The 16,457-nt window shown below is 53.2% G+C and overlaps 6 protein-coding genes across 6 annotated transcripts; 3 read left to right on the top strand and 3 right to left on the bottom strand.

Annotated features, from left to right (window-relative positions):
* Positions 1-1,918: 1,918 nt before the first annotated feature.
* Positions 1,919-5,789, bottom strand: LRP88_13210 (sphingolipid transporter; the record flags this gene model as incomplete). Its single annotated transcript, XM_083249585.1, has 2 exons — positions 1,919-5,473; positions 5,526-5,789. 2 exons carry the CDS (start codon positions 5,787-5,789, stop codon positions 1,919-1,921), a joined length of 3,819 nt encoding a protein of 1,272 aa, XP_083093919.1.
* Positions 5,790-7,132: 1,343 nt separating this feature from the next.
* On the top strand, positions 7,133-8,985 carry LRP88_13209 (uncharacterized protein; the record flags this gene model as incomplete). Its single annotated transcript, XM_083249584.1, has 3 exons — positions 7,133-7,174; positions 7,386-8,010; positions 8,066-8,985. 3 exons carry the CDS (start codon positions 7,133-7,135, stop codon positions 8,983-8,985), a joined length of 1,587 nt encoding a protein of 528 aa, XP_083093918.1.
* A 611-nt stretch (positions 8,986-9,596) lies between these two features.
* Positions 9,597-10,374, top strand: LRP88_13208 (uncharacterized protein; the record flags this gene model as incomplete). The annotated part of the gene is made up of 2 exons (XM_083249583.1): positions 9,597-10,150; positions 10,209-10,374. 2 exons carry the CDS (start codon positions 9,597-9,599, stop codon positions 10,372-10,374), a joined length of 720 nt encoding a protein of 239 aa, XP_083093917.1.
* Positions 10,375-10,704: 330 nt separating this feature from the next.
* Positions 10,705-11,662, bottom strand: LRP88_13207 (peroxisomal biogenesis factor 11; the record flags this gene model as incomplete). Its single annotated transcript, XM_083249582.1, has 2 exons — positions 10,705-11,564; positions 11,617-11,662. 2 exons carry the CDS (start codon positions 11,660-11,662, stop codon positions 10,705-10,707), a joined length of 906 nt encoding a protein of 301 aa, XP_083093916.1.
* A 566-nt stretch (positions 11,663-12,228) lies between these two features.
* Positions 12,229-13,807, bottom strand: LRP88_13206 (NADH-quinone oxidoreductase subunit NuoF; the record flags this gene model as incomplete). The annotated part of the gene is made up of 3 exons (XM_083249581.1): positions 12,229-12,398; positions 12,447-13,434; positions 13,505-13,807. The coding sequence occupies 3 exons, from the start codon at positions 13,805-13,807 to the stop codon at positions 12,229-12,231; spliced, it is 1,461 nt and encodes a 486-aa protein (XP_083093915.1).
* Positions 13,808-14,275: 468 nt separating this feature from the next.
* LRP88_13205 (trimeric LpxA-like protein) lies at positions 14,276-14,907 on the top strand (the record flags this gene model as incomplete). Its single annotated transcript, XM_083249580.1, has 2 exons — positions 14,276-14,671; positions 14,719-14,907. 2 exons carry the CDS (start codon positions 14,276-14,278, stop codon positions 14,905-14,907), a joined length of 585 nt encoding a protein of 194 aa, XP_083093914.1.
* Positions 14,908-16,457: the final 1,550 nt, after the last annotated feature.

Below are 16,457 nucleotides of genomic sequence, written 5' to 3'. Positions count from 1 at the left end.
GGAGTTCCGGTCATCACTTGATTCTTTTTCAAATCAGCCATGTTTTTTCTCTGGTCTTTTACATATTCTCCAAGTGACTCTTAGCCCTAGTTGATGGGCGAACTTGACACGTGAACTTGCCTGCTGGTGTGACAAACACGAAGCCATTCACCACGCCTGGATCAAACTGAAGGAACTCCAGGGAGACCAGCATTAGTTCATCGAGCCCAAGAACAATACGCTCAAAGGAAGCGGGCTCACCAGGCACTGGGAGCACCGCGAGGACATGGGTTGCTGAACTTGCATCAGTTTCCTCTCTCCACTCCATTTATTGGTTTCTATTCCACCAGTGAACCGTCGTGTAATCATCTCTGCTGGTGGGAGCAGAAGCTTCCCAGGTATCGCCGCCTCCAAAAGCAGCAGCACTGTCGTATCTTCAGTAGTTTGTGGGTCAGGGTCGACAGTGGGATCGCCCTGGAGATCAGTCATCATCTTTTTCTCTCGGAACCACTGAAACATCTTGGTCAATCATGCCGAGATTGACTTTGACTGGCGCTCACAGGACTGGTGTTGATATGGTTTCAGCGAAGGAACAACTGTCACTCAACTTATGTTCCGTCTCTTCCCTTAGCCCCCGTAACTGCTACGTATTCTGGTGGGCAGTCTTCTTCGCAGTCTGCTAGAGCGACTTGGAGTCCTTTGGATTGATATGCTAAAAGTCGCCCATGTTCAGGATCACGATGCTCTCCTCAGTCAACCCTCGCCAACCAGAGAGCTACTTACCCCTACGAGCCTCAGATTGATCGCCTCCGAGCCAACCAGGCATGGCCAGAGCACGTACCGATTCTTCCTTCAGACATGAAGACATCCGCTCCGAGTCTCCTCTTTCTCGTCCCTCAAATCAGGAGACTGAATGTACCGTCCGTGAGATTCCCCTAACTTCTAGAGCCACACAAGGTGGTGGCTGAGACGGGGTGTTGACCATGCAACTTTGAAACTTTCTTCATTCATATCTCAACATCGCTCCTTGAACAACCCAGTATCACAGCTCAACACACAAGGCTTAGTCACAAACACCTTGATATTCGCTATCAAAGAAAATTACGAAGCTTGTCGCTTCCGTCGCTGTCTAATATTGAAGAAAAGTCCCAGCTCCCAACCAAAGCGCCATATTTGAAACCATACCCACTTAAGAACTCATCATCTCCAACACACATCATTGCCATGCCAGTCTGTCCCGTCATGCCTTGAACGTCAACACAAATGGCCTGCTTCAAGATGGAGCTCATTCGATCCTGTTGGTTGAAGCTTCACCCCCAGTGTGAATGCCCACAGACTTTGTCTTTTGAGACTCAACCCTCGCTTCAAGGCCCATCACCAACGCGGTCAAATTTCGACTCCGCGCATGTGAGAGCAGCTCCGAGTCTGACTTCCTCCTGATGAGGAGCCTAGGTTTGAGCGCCAGAGCATGATGTTCAGCGAGGACTCTATGATAGTCTTCCAGAGTCACCTGGGGGCCTAGCCTTCTCTTCCCAGAGCCGATGCCGTCTAGACCTTCGAATGTTCCTTGAGCCGGGCCGAGCCGTTGATTCACAAAGGGCTCCAAGTAGCCATCCAGGCTCTTGCTGATTTCGCAGGGCGGGAGTAGTGAAATCTTGTTCATTGTGCCGTAGCTTCGCGCATTACTCTTCGATCCAGAGGGCTCCGGCAAAGGAGTCTCCTCCGTAACGACCGGTTCTGGTGTGATCCTCGCTGACGCTGTTGATGCTTCCGCCTGATGTCTTCTTCTCTCCCTGTTATCTTCATCTCCTCCTGGTCCTTCTTCCAATATCGTGGATAATGCGCTGTTTGAACTTGAGCCCTCTTCCTCGTCGTCACGGGTCGGCCTTTCTGCTCTCCTAGGTGCGAACAACCTGAGTACGGACCATCGCCGGTAGTTCTAATACTCATCATCTGAGTCACTATTGTCGTTAATCCTAATAGCTCGCCATCTTCTATCCGTCAAGTCTTGGGCTGCCGTTCCCTCGCTCTCAGGGTCAACGTATCCCTTACCACCAGCGATACTGAGTGCGACTGGAAGGAAGACCAAGGCGTGAAGAGCAGCGAAGACGACGAGAGCAAGCCAGACTCGGAAGTAGTAGATCTCAAAGATCTTTGACCGGGTAAAGGCAAGAACACACACACCCAGGAGCTTGGTGACAGTGATGCCCGAAAAGACAGAGCCACCAACGTTAACAAGGGCCGTCCAGGCTCGGGCGTCACGGCCGCGGAACGAATTGCTGTTGCCCTCCATCACCGTTCGTGAAGGGAACATGAATGCCCTAGCAATGTGGGCGCAGAATTCAACCGAGATTCCAACACAGATGATGAGGTTCACCAGTGAAACAGCGTTGAGAGACACACCGAACACTGCCATGGCGCCCATGATATCCACGACGCTCATCACAACTGTGAGCGAGACCACTAGCGCCGTGAGCAGCGAGCCCAGGAGTACAGATGCAACGACAAAGATAATACCGACCGCAGCACACAAGAGACCCGCCGTCAAGGACACAATGCTGAGGTACTGGTCGAAGAAGATGTAAAAGACGCTGTACGGGAATACGTCGGCGCCAGTTCTCTCTCCAATCTCTGAAGCGATGCGGCGTGCCGAAGTGTAGGCACTAATAAAGTCATTCTGGCTTCTCAGAGGGGTGTGAGCCGTTCTGAAGTGGCTGGCCGTCACCGCTCCCGCTTCGTTGATGACCACAGCCTGGCCGTATGGTGCTTGTCCAGCGAGGGGGCAGTCGTCGTTGGTCGGGCTCGACAGGAACTTCTTAAGATAATGCACAAACTCTTCGTCTTCGGGCATTCCATAGAGCGTGGTGTTCCATGCTGGCTTGCGATCAGCGAAGCATGTCTGGCCATGCTCCACGCAGCACTTCTCATACACTGGGTTCAGCCAACGGAAGAAGTCGTCGATCCAGCTCGCAGTTGGCGCAGAGATGTAAGAAATGTCGGATCTCTGTCGTTCAAGCTCGAGAGTGTTGGTCAGAGAGAGACTCTGGCAGGTAGTGAACCTCGAACAAACCTCCTGCTGCTGCTCACGCTTGGTGATATCCACTCCACGCGTTACAAAGTACACAGGAGGACCTGTCTCGAGGTAATCATACAGGTCGTTGAAATAGGGGATCAGATAAGAACCGTCAGGAATGGCGACTCGCTGGTCAAGACCAAGCTGGATCTGTGGCAAAAGAGCCAGTCCAGCCGCGAACAGACCAAGGAAGATGGTAACAACAACAAGCTTGACCTTCTTTCCGAGAAGTCGAGGGGCATATGTGTTCTTGATGAAGACCTGGAGCAAACTCTCCTCAGCCATATCAGAACCACGGCTAGCCCCTTGCGCAAAGCCGTTACCACCATTGAGATGGATCCTAGCCTTAGTGATCTGCCAGCATGGCCACAGCTCGCAACGGTGGTCCTCAACCCGCATCTGGTTAAGTGACAGGAACGAGACAAACATGGTCATCTGAAGCAGAGCGTTGACCAAAACTGCACCAGCAGCGTATGCGGCAAAGTTTCTGACCGCCGGCATGCCCACGGCTGTTCCAAGCGCGAAGGCCACCGTCTCTGTGAGAGCAGAGAAGAGGATAGAAGGACCCATGCGACCGAGAGCTCTGGCGACTCGTTCCTCAACCATCTGATCAGGGCAGCTGACGTTGACTCTCTCGAGCTCATGAACAATCAGGAAGATGTTGTCAACTCCCACAGCAAGGACGATGAAGGGGATGACCTCAACGATAATGAGGGTCGCCTTGAGACCAACCCACGAAAAGAATCCAATAGATGCTGCAATCGACATGAGGACGATGATAATGCCAACAAGACCAAGCGTGATCTTGGACTCGACCAGGAGAACGGCGGGGTTTCTAAAGACGTGCTTGAGAGGAGTACCCAGCGCCATACAAGCGTAGACAAACATGACAATGTAACTGATGACGACGATCTTGGCGTCTGTGTTTGTTGACTTGTTAAGCTCCTGTTCCAAGCTGATCTCGGTGTTGAAGGACAGGCGAAGGCCTCGCTCTTCGGCTTCCTCCTGAACTTCAAGAAGTCGGTCACGCAGGGCATTCTCCCAGTCCACGGCGCGTGCGAGAGCATCGGTTCCCTCTTGAGCGTTGTTGACCACCCAAGTAACGGTGATGGCTCTAGCGTCCACCACGTCGTCATCGTAACCACCAAAGATCATGTCAGGCTCAAGGGGCTGCCCATACTCTGGTCGGCAGTCCACGGGGGTCTTGGCGCATGATCGAAGGTCCTCCTTCCAGTGCTTCTGGTCGAATCCACCCTTGGAGTACCAGTAAGCCGTAGGAGATTGAACAACACAAGCATTGCCGGTAGGCTTGTAGCACAGGTCCTTTAGGAACTTGCCATATGTAGGGCTTTCGAGCTTCTCGATGCTCTTTTCAACATTCATCCACCACTTGAGAGTCTCATAGCTGAGGACGGGGCCGGGTCCGGAGGGGTGGGTGTCGTTGACCAGGAACACCTTTTCGGCCCGGTAGAAGGGGCCAAAGTTGGAGTCAAAGTAAGCCTTCTCCTGAGCGGCAGCAGACGACGGGCTAACCCAGAGTCGAGCAGGCTCCCTCTCGAGATCGAAGCGGAACAACCCAGCACTAAGGATGGCCACGACGAGCAGGCTTAGTCCAATACTAAGACCTGGGAAGCGAGCCGCAGCGTGACCAAGCTGGTAAAATGCCTTGTCACATCTGTCGTTGACCCAATAACGCTTGGTCGGACGGTCGCGCATAGCTTCCGTCTGAACTGGACCGCCCTCATCCTCATCGTCGCTATGCGAGGATTCATGCAGCAAACGCGTCCTCTCAACTTGCCGTTGCGCATACCTCTTCCAAGCGACGTGACCAAAGATCGATGCAAATAGAGCAAACAAAAGGACGCTGTAGATAAAGATGGATGCGAATGATAGACAAGGCAAGAGGCCCACGTGACAAGACTTGGAGTCCTTAACAGCTGGGAGCTCTGGGCACACCTCGGGACAGTCAACGCAGACGCAGCGATAGGCGGGGTCTTCGTCGTTGCACTTCTTTGGCTTCATATCCAAAGGGTGCATCTCTGGGTCGCTATACTCTGTGGGGTAGTTGATCTGGAAGGGAGAGCCAACAAAAGGCTTCTTGTCACCAAGGAACTTGAGCATCTGGGTATAGTTCTTGGCACCACCGCCAATCAGGTCCATGGCCCTGCTGTTGGCGCCGCCAAACTTGACCTCCTTGCAGCTGTCATAGAAGCCAGAGCCATATTCCTCGGACACGAGCTGGTCAAGCTCCGTCACGAGGTGCTTGCCATTCTTTTCGGCCGAGTCGGTAACATTGATGAACAATGATTGATCGGGAGAGCAGGTAAAGGTACAGAATAGGTTGAAGAAGTTTTCTTTGCACGCGGGACAGGATCCGACGATGGTGGCTGGTGTGCCGAGTTCGGACTTGAGTGATTGGACCTAAGTGCGACGTTAGCATGACGACTCGGTATCGAGATGAGGTTGTGCTCACTTGTTCCAGGCTACAGCACACGGGTCCAGTCCTCCATTTCTCGCCGCAGAGCTCGACAAGCTCATTGCGAAGCTCTTCTTCGGGGTCTTGAGCTAGATCGTTGTCGACGCATGGGAGCTCTTTGCCAAAGAGACTCTGCTTGCCGCAATGGCCGCGGAACGCGCAACGTCCAGCTTCGTGTTTCGGAGTATATGGCTCAGCGAGGCCCAGCCCAACCAAGAGGCCGGCGGCAGCTCCGAGCTGAGGGAGGATGCGTTGATGCATCTCGAGATGACGGGGCCGCACGCGGCGGTGACCGAGCGAAAGATGGGGTCGGTCGGCCTGGTCGGTCGCGATCGGGTATCGTTGTGGATATCTCTTGATCAACTAGATGATGCAACGAGTGTGCGACGACAGGGTATAAGATGCTGCAGAGGCAATCGTAGGCATGCAGTGGGAGATGTAGGAAGTGAAAGACGAGGTCGGTCTAAACAAGCTCCGAAGACGCGCGCCGAGCGGAGAGAGACAAAGCTAAATGACGGTAATAAACGTAAGGTATGGTGATGTCGTCGTAACGACTCAGGCGGCGGCGGGAGCTCGGAGGACGGTTACGGTACCTACCTCCAGTACTGCACAAGCTTGGCGGCGGGCGTTCCAGGTCACCTGCGTCATTGGTTCCTGGGGCAGGAGCGGCCCGTGATTCGCCAGGTGAGGCATGACTCGGTGGCTGATGCGCTCTAAATGCTGGGGTTGCTGGGGATCGCGTGAGCGTTCCGTCATGAATCATCAAATGAAGAGTGAGAGCTGCCTACCTGGGTAATTAGTTACCCTATTGAATCGCCGAGGTATGATATTGGGAGTCGGTGTGAAAAGAGCTTCCATTATCGTGCACTTGGCAACTGTAACTGTACAATTTGGTTAAGCTTTCGGTTTGTTGGGTGGCTTCTCCAACCAATTCCCGCCTGGATAGCCTCCAATGCAGCATGAGCGCCTAAATTAACGTTAGACATGCATCCATGCGTGGCTTTCGATTGACAAGCCTTCAAGATGATTCACGCATAGACGTTGAAAGCATGAACAGTAGGACACAAGTTTTTCACAATAAACCTTCAACAATTCACGCTCTGCTTTCTACTCTTTCTACTCATATCACCAAGCTTGGGCTAGCAGCACAGCAAAAAGCGCGCGTTCCTTAAGCATGTCTCAGACCTCACGGCCTATTCCAGCCAAGTGCATATGCTTGGAGGTCATGATTTATAACAATCAGCAATGAGCTATTGCGAGCATACAAGCATATGCGTGCGTATAGCATCGTCGCGACACACAGTGAGCTACCTACCTATCCGGGTAAATAAGCATCTATACAAGCATTGTTCCCAACACGTGATCTGACCGGCTCAGCATCTTGATACGCGCTCCACCAACTGGGCTGCGAGTTGGAAAAAGACCATGACTCTGGGTTATGCGTCATTCAACCAACCCAACTCTTCTTCTTCTTTCAACATCCCACGAGCGAAGAGACGAGAACTGGTGTCGACGGCACGAACAACATTTACTGTGAAACCCTTTACGTGTATCATGCTCTATTCTGGAACTGCTTATCTTCAACCCCACTCTATCCCTCCCCCATGCCCAACGAAACTTCAGAAGAACTTGTCCAGAAGCTGGTGGTATGTGGTTTACAGTCTTGATTATTTTTATGATGTGTATTGCGACCCAGCGCGAGGCAACCGCCAAGTGAGATGCAGGATACAGAGTTACCTGTCGTAGCAAGAACAGTCTGGCTCACTGAACGCGTCGCCAGTGCCAGACACATTCCTCAAGCCATGACGCTCAGCAGTGACCGAATTTTGTGATGTGTACTAACCCTTGGGTCAACAGGAATCTTTCCGCTCGCTTCTGGATGAGGCCCTCGTAGTCGCTATTGCGAGCGATCACGATCTCAAGCAACAAACCCAATATGAAGCAGCCAAGGCTATCCTTGATGGCCTGGCTCAAGATGTCACTGCAGAGGAAGCAACTGGATTCAACCCAAGTGGTATCTCTGGTGTGGCCGAAGACCCAAATGAAGAAACAAGCACCACCGAGACAGGCAGCCAGCAAGCCTCTCGTGCAAGAGATACAGACACTTCTGTCAGCGACGTTACTTCGTCAACCGCAAGCACGGCGTACTCCATCCCGCGGCTCACGTCTTTTAATGACGACAGCGAAGAGAGCAAGGTGCTCCTCCTTCAGGGCATGTTCTCCGAGCTCAAGGAATTCGACATCAAGCATTCCTTGAAAAAGGCAAATGGAGACTTCCAGACCGCACTTGACGATCTCCTCAACATCCAGTACCTCAAGTCAACAGGCCAAGAGCAGAAAGGAGTTGATGGCTTCTTCCACCCAGAGACGAATGTAGGGAAGAAGAGGAAGAACAGAAAGAAGGGAAAGAAACCTTCGGTTGACGATACGCCGTCGTCGAGCAGTGGAACCAGCACGCCCGGAGACTTGAAGGAGATGAAACGTAAGCACTTTCTCCCATCACACCATCTTGAAATAGTAACTCACGATCATGATAGGCCAGGATGAGATCGCATATCTTGCGGATAGGCTCGATCTGCCATTCGGCTTCGTCTCTGGCATCTTCTACAACAAGCGCTGTGCCAGCGGCGCAACAGCAGTTGAGATCCTGGACCAGTACATCGCTCAAGGCATCGAGACACAGGACGAAGCGGCAAAGAAGTACGCCCAGGAACTCGCTCAAAAATACCGCAACGTTCCTGAAAAGTACATGTCGACCATCGTTCAGGTTACTGGCTCCATCTCGCAGGAGTCAAACGACATTGCCGCCCTGCTGAGCAAGCACTTTACAAAGAACCCTTGGACGCAGAAGCTCGATCTGAACTACCCCCTCACGCCACTGCCGCAAGAGGAAATCGATGGTTTCGAAACTGTTACATCTGGAAAGGCCAAGATGACGAAGCCATTGGTCCCCAGATTAGGCAGCGCTTTTGACCCCTCCGCGTACACGCAAGCTGCGGAGAAGGCTAGCCAGTATAATCGGGCCAAGCGTGAGGCAGCAGCTTCTGCTGCACAGCTCAGCAGGCGAGGCGCCTCGAATCCTCTCTACCGACAGGCCGCTGGCTACTACGCAGAGGTTGCGAGGGAGCAGGGCCGCTATGCAGCGCAGGCCACCTCGACTGCCGCCGATCTCCTGGTTGAGAAGCAGAGCACAGCCAGCTCGATCGACTTGCACGGCGTCTACGTGCAGGATGGTGTGCGCATCGCCCGCCAGAGGACGCAGGCCTGGTGGTCTGCTCTAGGCGAGTTTCGGTCTGAAAAGGCGCGGCAGCAGCCATTTACTGTCATCACTGGGCTCGGTCGCCATAGTGCTGGTGGTGTGTCACAGTTGAGACAGGCTGTGGCTGCAGCTCTGCTTCAGGACGGATGGAAGATGCAGGTCGAGACCGGGCGCTTCGTGATCAAGGGTCGACGATAGCGCATGTGCAATCTGCGATGCTCCCCAGGCCAGGGTGTTTACCAAGGCTCAGCTTTGTTATTCAGCCCTGTGAGGGCACTACAATTGGCCAGATCATCAAGATCTACCCTTCTTGTCGATCGGATGAGTCGATGCACCCGTTGCCGGGTCTTTCGGACTCAATTCGTCGCCTTCTGAGTGGACGGTTCTGGTTTTGGAAACCTTCGCGAGACTTACGCAAGCTCACCCAAAACAAGGCCAAGCTCCAATAACCCTTGTTTTCTTTGGTTCCTACTGGTCAGAAAGACCTGTCAATCGTTTGTGGGCCAATGGATGACCCAGCTCTCCGGTTACTGCGCGAAGGATTCAATCCTGGAGGCTATGCTAGGCATGCACAAAACGAGAGGCTCCAAGGCACCCTCTCGTAACTTTGTTGTTGTGGTGCAATGCAATCTCACACTGGCGGCGCCTCGGCCGATTCTCAGAAGGGAAATGCGTGAGCCGTCGGGGGGGTCGTATAAGTATTTGGGCGCTGGCATTTGAAGCAGGTTGGAATATCTCGGCATCAAATTTCAACTTACACACAAACTAAACTCGACGAAACGAAACCCATCTCATCAGAATCTTGAAAAATGGCGGCAAAGGGCCAGACTACCGAGGCAGCTTACCAGAGCCTTCCGAGGGACGACCCTTCGGCGGCTCTACTGCATCCCGAGGAGCGAGAGGAGGAGGAAAGGAAGCCGTCTGTCACCATCACCTTTTCGCCCATCCTCCTCCTCCGATTTGTCGTCATCGCCCTCGGCATCACGGCCACCGTCTTCATCTGCATGCCCTGGTACCACGACGGCCTGGCCGCCTTCTTCGGCATCTGGTCCATCATGCTCATCCTTTGGAACTCGTACCACCTCATCAGCGGCCTCATCTACTGTGCCTGCTGCGGAAAGAAGGGTGGCAACAACGTGGTTGACATTACGCTTGGGAGCTTTTTCTGCTCGTTTGGCTTCGTATCTGCAATCCAGCTTGGCTCTCCCCAGACGAGGAGCATTCTGGTCAAGTTGAGGCCTTATCTCATCAACTTGGTCGACCTTGGCTTTGGCGGCTTCTTCATCATCCCCAGTGTCTTGGCCTTCACGAGCGGCGTTTGGTATTATGATGACAATGTTGGCGGGCTGTGCATCACCTTGTCGTAAGTATTTCCCATCTTTTCTACTTTTCATCTCGACGTCGAGCTAACTTCAACATAGGACGCTGGAGTTCATCATTGCGTTCCTGTCTCTGTTCAGCATCTTCCGCAAGGTCAAGCTCGTCATGTACAAGGCCGAGGAGCACGACAAGCCTGCCTATACCATCCCTGAGCTGTACCGAGACGACACGTCGGAGCCCCGAGCCTCGACTTCCTCCGAGGTTTAGGAAGATTCTGTGAAACACGGCATCTGAGGCCAATTTATTCATCAGGGCGGTTCGTGGTGACTCTCCTGGTGAAAGGATGCCAAAGTCGTGAAGGAGTAAACGGCAAGGTCACGACGTCTACGTTTGACGATACTGGGGGGACTCCATGATAAGTTAAAGGGAAAACATCATTGTTTTGGTCTAAGTTGTTGCTATATCTGCCTCATGTCAGGCAACCATATCCGAATCTTTCGTTCCCTATGCTGCTTGCAACTATGCTCGCTACTAGGATAGCATGAACAATACACAAGAAAATAAACCACTTCATAACCGCTTTTTTTTGTGTGTCATCTATGCCTTCTTTTGGAGACGTCGGCCAACATTCTCCCACACAGCCATGCCCGTGGAAAGGGTAGTCAGGAACATAACCAGGCTGACCACACCAGGCTCGACCTTGACCCAGCCGACGGTGGTGGTAGGAAGAAGCATGTCGAGCGTGTCAGAGAAGATGCTGCGTGCCAAGACGAAACCCTCCCTGCTGAGGTTTCGCAGCCAGGCTCGTCGCTCAGCCTTGCGCTTGGTGACGATGTTCTTGAGGCGCTTGCGCTCCTTGTCGAGGTCATCCTTGGACTTTTTCTCATCGTCCTTTGTGGCGTCAGACTTTTCGGAGAGCTCCTTTTCAGCAGAGATGATCTCGTCTGCGTTCTCGGTGGGGATCCTGCTGACGCTCTCGGCGGGCACAACGGCAGGTCGTGTAGAGAACAGACGGAACACTCTGATGAACGAGACGATGATGGAGGTGTACAGTCCAGCAAACCAGAACAGCTGAGACTGGTAATCAATCTCATCATACTTCTCCTTGGAAAAGATGCGCAAGTTCTCAATCCCGCAGAGATCCAGAAGGGTCATGGTCTCCATCATGCCAAAGATGCCAAAGCAAGTCTTGCTCACGACCTCAAGCCACCCATCGAGGCCCTTGTCACCAGCGGCGACATAGAGGTTCCAGCCGGCACGGAAAGTGTCGAGGAAGCGGAAGAAACGGATGAAGCGCCGGGAGACGTTGAGCTGGCCCCGGAGAACGCCTAGTCCTGTCGCCTTGGAGGCCTGGACGGTCTCGGAGGCGCCGGGGAGGAAGAGGGCCAGCAGGACTGGGTAGCAGATGAGGATGGAGCATGTGGCCTGGAAGAGACGCAGGATGCGCTCAACACCGACTGAAGAAGCTATCAGTATGTACAACTGAGACAGTGAGTGAGAGATACATACCGAGGTCGGTGCCAAAGGCAACAAAGTGCTCATACGTGTCGACCATCTCGATGAGCCAGCTGATATTGAAATAGAAGAAAATCAACAACTCTAACAAAACCATCAACTTTGCAATCTATAGTCTATCACGATAAAAAGGACGCTCGAGAAAATGCAAACAGAGGCAGAAAAATGCAGAATATTGACTAGACACAGTTAAGCGGTTTGAATAGGCGGTGTTGGGCTTGGACCCCCAGACCATTTTATTTAGCTCCATAAGATAGGGAGCGAGTCAGCCGGTTGATGCATGAATTTGCCGCGGGGGATCCCCACGGCCACGTCTGTTTGGCTTGACGTGGACGTTTTGGAAATGGCATCATTGGGCATTTATTCTTTTAGTATTGACGAATAATACAAGACGTGAATACAAGCAGGCGTTTGATGAGAAAACAGTCACAATGTGCGGTGACACAACACAAAGTGTAACCAACATTCGTTACTCCCATTGAACACAAGTAAATATAACACAGGGCGTCTACGTAAATCTTGTAGCTATGCACAGGTACACACACGTATGCCCCCTCTAGCATCACCTCCTCTCAACTGTCCTTTTCTAACTAGTCGAGACTCCAATTATTGACCAGGAGACACCAGCTTTCCCTGAGCCCTTGAGTCGTGACTCCATCCACCAGCCAGAGGAGCACCGCCAGACTCCTGCGCAAACTTCTGCATCCGGGCCTCCAACTCGGGTCGGAAGTGACGGATAAGACCCTGGATGGGCCAGGCGAAAGCCTCTCCCAGAGCTGAGACAATATTAGCATAATTCATTCAATTTGACAAGTGCAACATACCGCAGATAGTGTGACCCTCAACCTGCTTGGTGAGCTCCTGGAGCATGTCAATCTCCCGCTCGCGAGCCTGGCCCTTCTCGAATCGGCTCATGATCTGCTCCGTCCACTTGCTGCCCTCTCGGCAGGGTGTGCACTGGCCGCAACTCTCGTGGCGGTAGAAGTGGCTGAGACGGCTGATGGCTCGGACAATATCGGTGCTCTTGTCCATGACGATAACGGCAGCAGTACCGAGACCAGACTGGCTGTCCTTGAGAGCGTCAAAGTCCATCAGCTGGTCGTCGCAGACGTGCTTGGGCAGGACAGGAGTGGAAGAACCACCAGGGATGACAGCCAAGAGGTTATCCCATCCACCTCGAACACCACCGCAGTGCTTGTCAATCAGCTCACGCAGGGGAATCGACATCTCCTCCTCGACGGTGACGGGGTTGTTGACGTGGCCAGAGATACAGTAGAGCTTGGTGCCCTGGTTTCGCTCACGGCCAAAGCCGGCGAACCAGCTTCCTCCTCGGCGGCAGATGGTAGGGGCGACGGCGACAGTCTCGACGTTGGTGACGGTGGAGGGGCATCCGAAAAGACCGACGGCGGCGGGGAACGGGGGCTTGAGACGGGGCTTGCCGGGCTTGCCCTCGAGGGACTCGATGAGCGAAGTCTCCTCGCCACAGACGTAGGCTCCGGCACCTCGGTGAATGTAAACATCGAAATCGTAGCCGGATCCGCAGGCGTTCTTGCCAATGAGGCCATCGGCGTAGGCCTCGTTGATGGCTCGCTGGAGGACGGCGGCCTCCTCGACGAATTCACCTCGGATGTAGATGTAGGCGGCGGTCGCGTTCATGGCTCGGCCGGCAATGAGGCATCCCTCGACGAGCTTGTGTGGGTCCTTTCGCATGATCTCGCGGTCCTTGCAAGTTCCGGGCTCACCCTCATCGGCGTTGACGACGAGGTAACGGGGCTTGTCGTCCTTGTCCCAGTCCTTGAAGTTCATGAAAGACTACCGAGCGTTAGGCAATTGGTGTCTCCCCGGCTGGTGCGGATGAGGAATCCGCTTCTCCAAAACCTACCCATTTCAGACCCGAGGGGAAACCAGCACCACCTCGTCCTCGCAGACCGGAGGCCTTGACCTCGCCAATGATCCAATCGTGACCCTTGAGGATGATCTCCTTGGTCTTGTGCCAGTCGCCCATCCGCTTCGCGCTCTTGAGGTCGACGGGGTATCGTCCGTACAGATTCTGAAAGATGCGATCTTGGTCTCGGAGACCGCCGTACGTTCGCTTCGGGGCGCCGTCCTGGACAGTTGCCAGGCCTCTCACGGCGGTCCGTGAGAGGCCGACGGCCTTCTTGGGCGCCGCTCTCGTGGACAGCATTGTGCTCGTTGTCGGGTGGCGGATTGGAGATGGTTGACAAGACGGACGTCAGGATGCGGCACTTCGAGTTTCCGGGCGAGATTCGTGACCGGTTCAGAAATGGGGAATCAGTGATTGGCCAATGCGGACAGCGGATTATTCAGCCGCAAGAGTTAGCCGCTACTTACCCCCACACGGATGATCGGTCAGAGACAAAGTCTTTTTCATCAGAAATGTTAAGCGCTTCCGGTACCTTTTGCCTTCGGCCGACTCTTTGAAGTCATCGATCCGAGCTGCTCGGTGGTAACGTAAGCAGGCAGCTAAGCTCTCTCATTTGACGATGCTAATCTGCGACATCGCAACACCAGCTCCTACCTATCACCGCCAATAAACGCCAACCTCGAGTTGGCCTTATATGCCATCTTGGCAAACAATGACGGCGTCAAGGCCGTGTGAGCTCATACCTTGAAAGTTGGAGTCGCCATCGCCATGTCTAGTAAAAGGCACTCGATTCTCCCTGCCATCGACCGAAGTGGTCCTAGGCCACCCGTCAACTTCTCGTCCTCCCTCACCATCTCCAACAATGCGATGCTGCAAGGCACACACTCGATCACGATGCAGTCAGAGACGGTGGTTCATCCGCGATCGAAGTTCGAGTCCAACCTAGGATCCATCTTGATCGGACGACGATGTCTTATCCACGAATGGACGCATATCGGAGCTCGCCCTGCCGACATCGAGAGTGCGAAGCCCGGTGGTATAGCTCTAGGAGACTACGTGACGATTGAGGCCGGTTCAATCATTGAGGCTGGAGGCACTGAGATTGGTGAAGGTTCAACGATCCAAGCTGGAGCCAACATTGGTTGTGGTTCCAAGATTGGCAAGGTAGATGCCATCCACAAAGCTTCAAGAGTATCAACTGACTGTTCAAGAACTGCACCATCACTCAATTGTCCAAGTTGGCACCAGGAACCATTCTGCCAGACAACACAGTGGTCTTCTCCAATGGCACAAGACGCATCGATAAGCGTGATATTTCCGATCACAAGAAGATTGCTTTGATCAAGCAACTTGCTATTTTGCGAAAAATGATACCCAGCGACCCCGACAAATTCAAATAAAGATACCCCTCAATAGACTCCTGTAACCATTGAAAACGGATGCCTCTCGGTTCTATTACACCTGACTTGCAAAGATGCTGTTATAACTAAACATGAGATATCCTGTCATCAGCTCTCGTCTATCTAACCCTCACGGTATTATCATTGCCAAGACAACGGCGCAAATGGCAACTGCCGAGACGCTACCGACTTGACGCACTGCCGAGTTGTCTTCATCCTCCTCGACTACCTCCTCCGTCGGGGCTGAAATCTCTGGCAGCGTGACCGACGCAACAACTCCGTACACGGTGGTGGTATACGCCTCGTGGCTGTTGGTTGTATAACTTCGATCAATCGATATCGTGCTTGATGCCGAGTCTGACACTGGCATGGACGGGACCTCGGCCGTTTTGTTGTGTTGTTTCTGCTGGGAGATGATGCTTGAAGGGATTGGCGCAACATCAAGACCCTCGTCTTTGCAGACCGATTGATCTCTTTCCAGTTGACTGAACATGAACTCGCCAAACGTTCTTCTGCAATTATAACAGCTGCGATGCAGAGTTAGCGGGAATGGTCTATATCAGTTAGGTTCGGGTCGCTTCACTTACGCTTCCTTCAAAGGCACCCATCCTGTCTCGCATGTACACTTTGTGTATGCAGCACCAGTTTTGTCTCTGCACTCTCTGTCGATCTTGTTGAACGCCTCGCAGATGGACCCATCTCCTGTACAGTACTCGCGACCCTCTGGGGAAATCAATGCCAGAGACACCTGAGCGAGAAAGAGGCCCAAGAGCACTCTCTGAACAACACTCATTCGCATCATCTTGGACAGTTGCGACGGCATGAAAAAGAGGGTTCACCAACACTCCCAGACTCAATCAGTTATGTGAACTGGCGGCCCAAACTGAACATCCAGCGGCCTCACCGAGCGTCTAAAGATCACCCCGAGCTTATGGCAAGATCAGCTGGCATCGCGCGGGCTAACATTGAGACTTTATTACGCCGCGGGGATGCTGTCCCTGGATTTATCCACCAGCGTCGTAGCGTTAAGCTTGTGGCGTTGACTCTAAACGACCATCTTTATTTTCCGACTTCAGCTCATTCGCGACTCGTTGGTGTTGATAGGTTGGCCGCGGTGCCTGGGGACTAGACTGGGTCTTGGCATGGTGTAATTTCAGCCCGTCTTACAACGGCTCCTGCATACAATCGCGCCCTCAACCATGCCGTGCTTGCTTCTAGCGGCGTTCTCTCTCAGGGGCAAGCAGAACTGCATCGTTGGTGGCTGTCGAAAACCCGCCATGATTGGAGACGGCTAAAGTTCTTCAAGGCTGGCGGTCTGACCATCGGACCCTCTACCGAGGGATACGACCGAGCAAGACTGTCATGGTTTAACTGAATTGGACACGGCAGATGAGCTCTGGAGCCAAGTCTGCCCCGTAAGGCATGTTGCACAAGTTCCTGGATTGAGCCCCGGTGGGTTGTCTTGCAGCCCGAGGAGGAAAGGCGGCCGATCAGAGGAGACATATGGGCAGTCACTTTCTCCCTGTCCCTCGTGAAGCTTGAGACTTCTT

The sequence above is a fragment of the Fusarium phalaenopsidis genome, assembly GCF_050370095.1.
Source record: "Fusarium phalaenopsidis strain FUZ10S chromosome Unknown contig_32332, whole genome shotgun sequence".
Classification (NCBI taxonomy): domain Eukaryota; kingdom Fungi; phylum Ascomycota; class Sordariomycetes; order Hypocreales; family Nectriaceae; genus Fusarium; species Fusarium phalaenopsidis.
The sequence above is the reverse complement of the archived record's forward strand: the minus strand, read 5'-3'. Positions and strand labels throughout refer to the sequence as shown.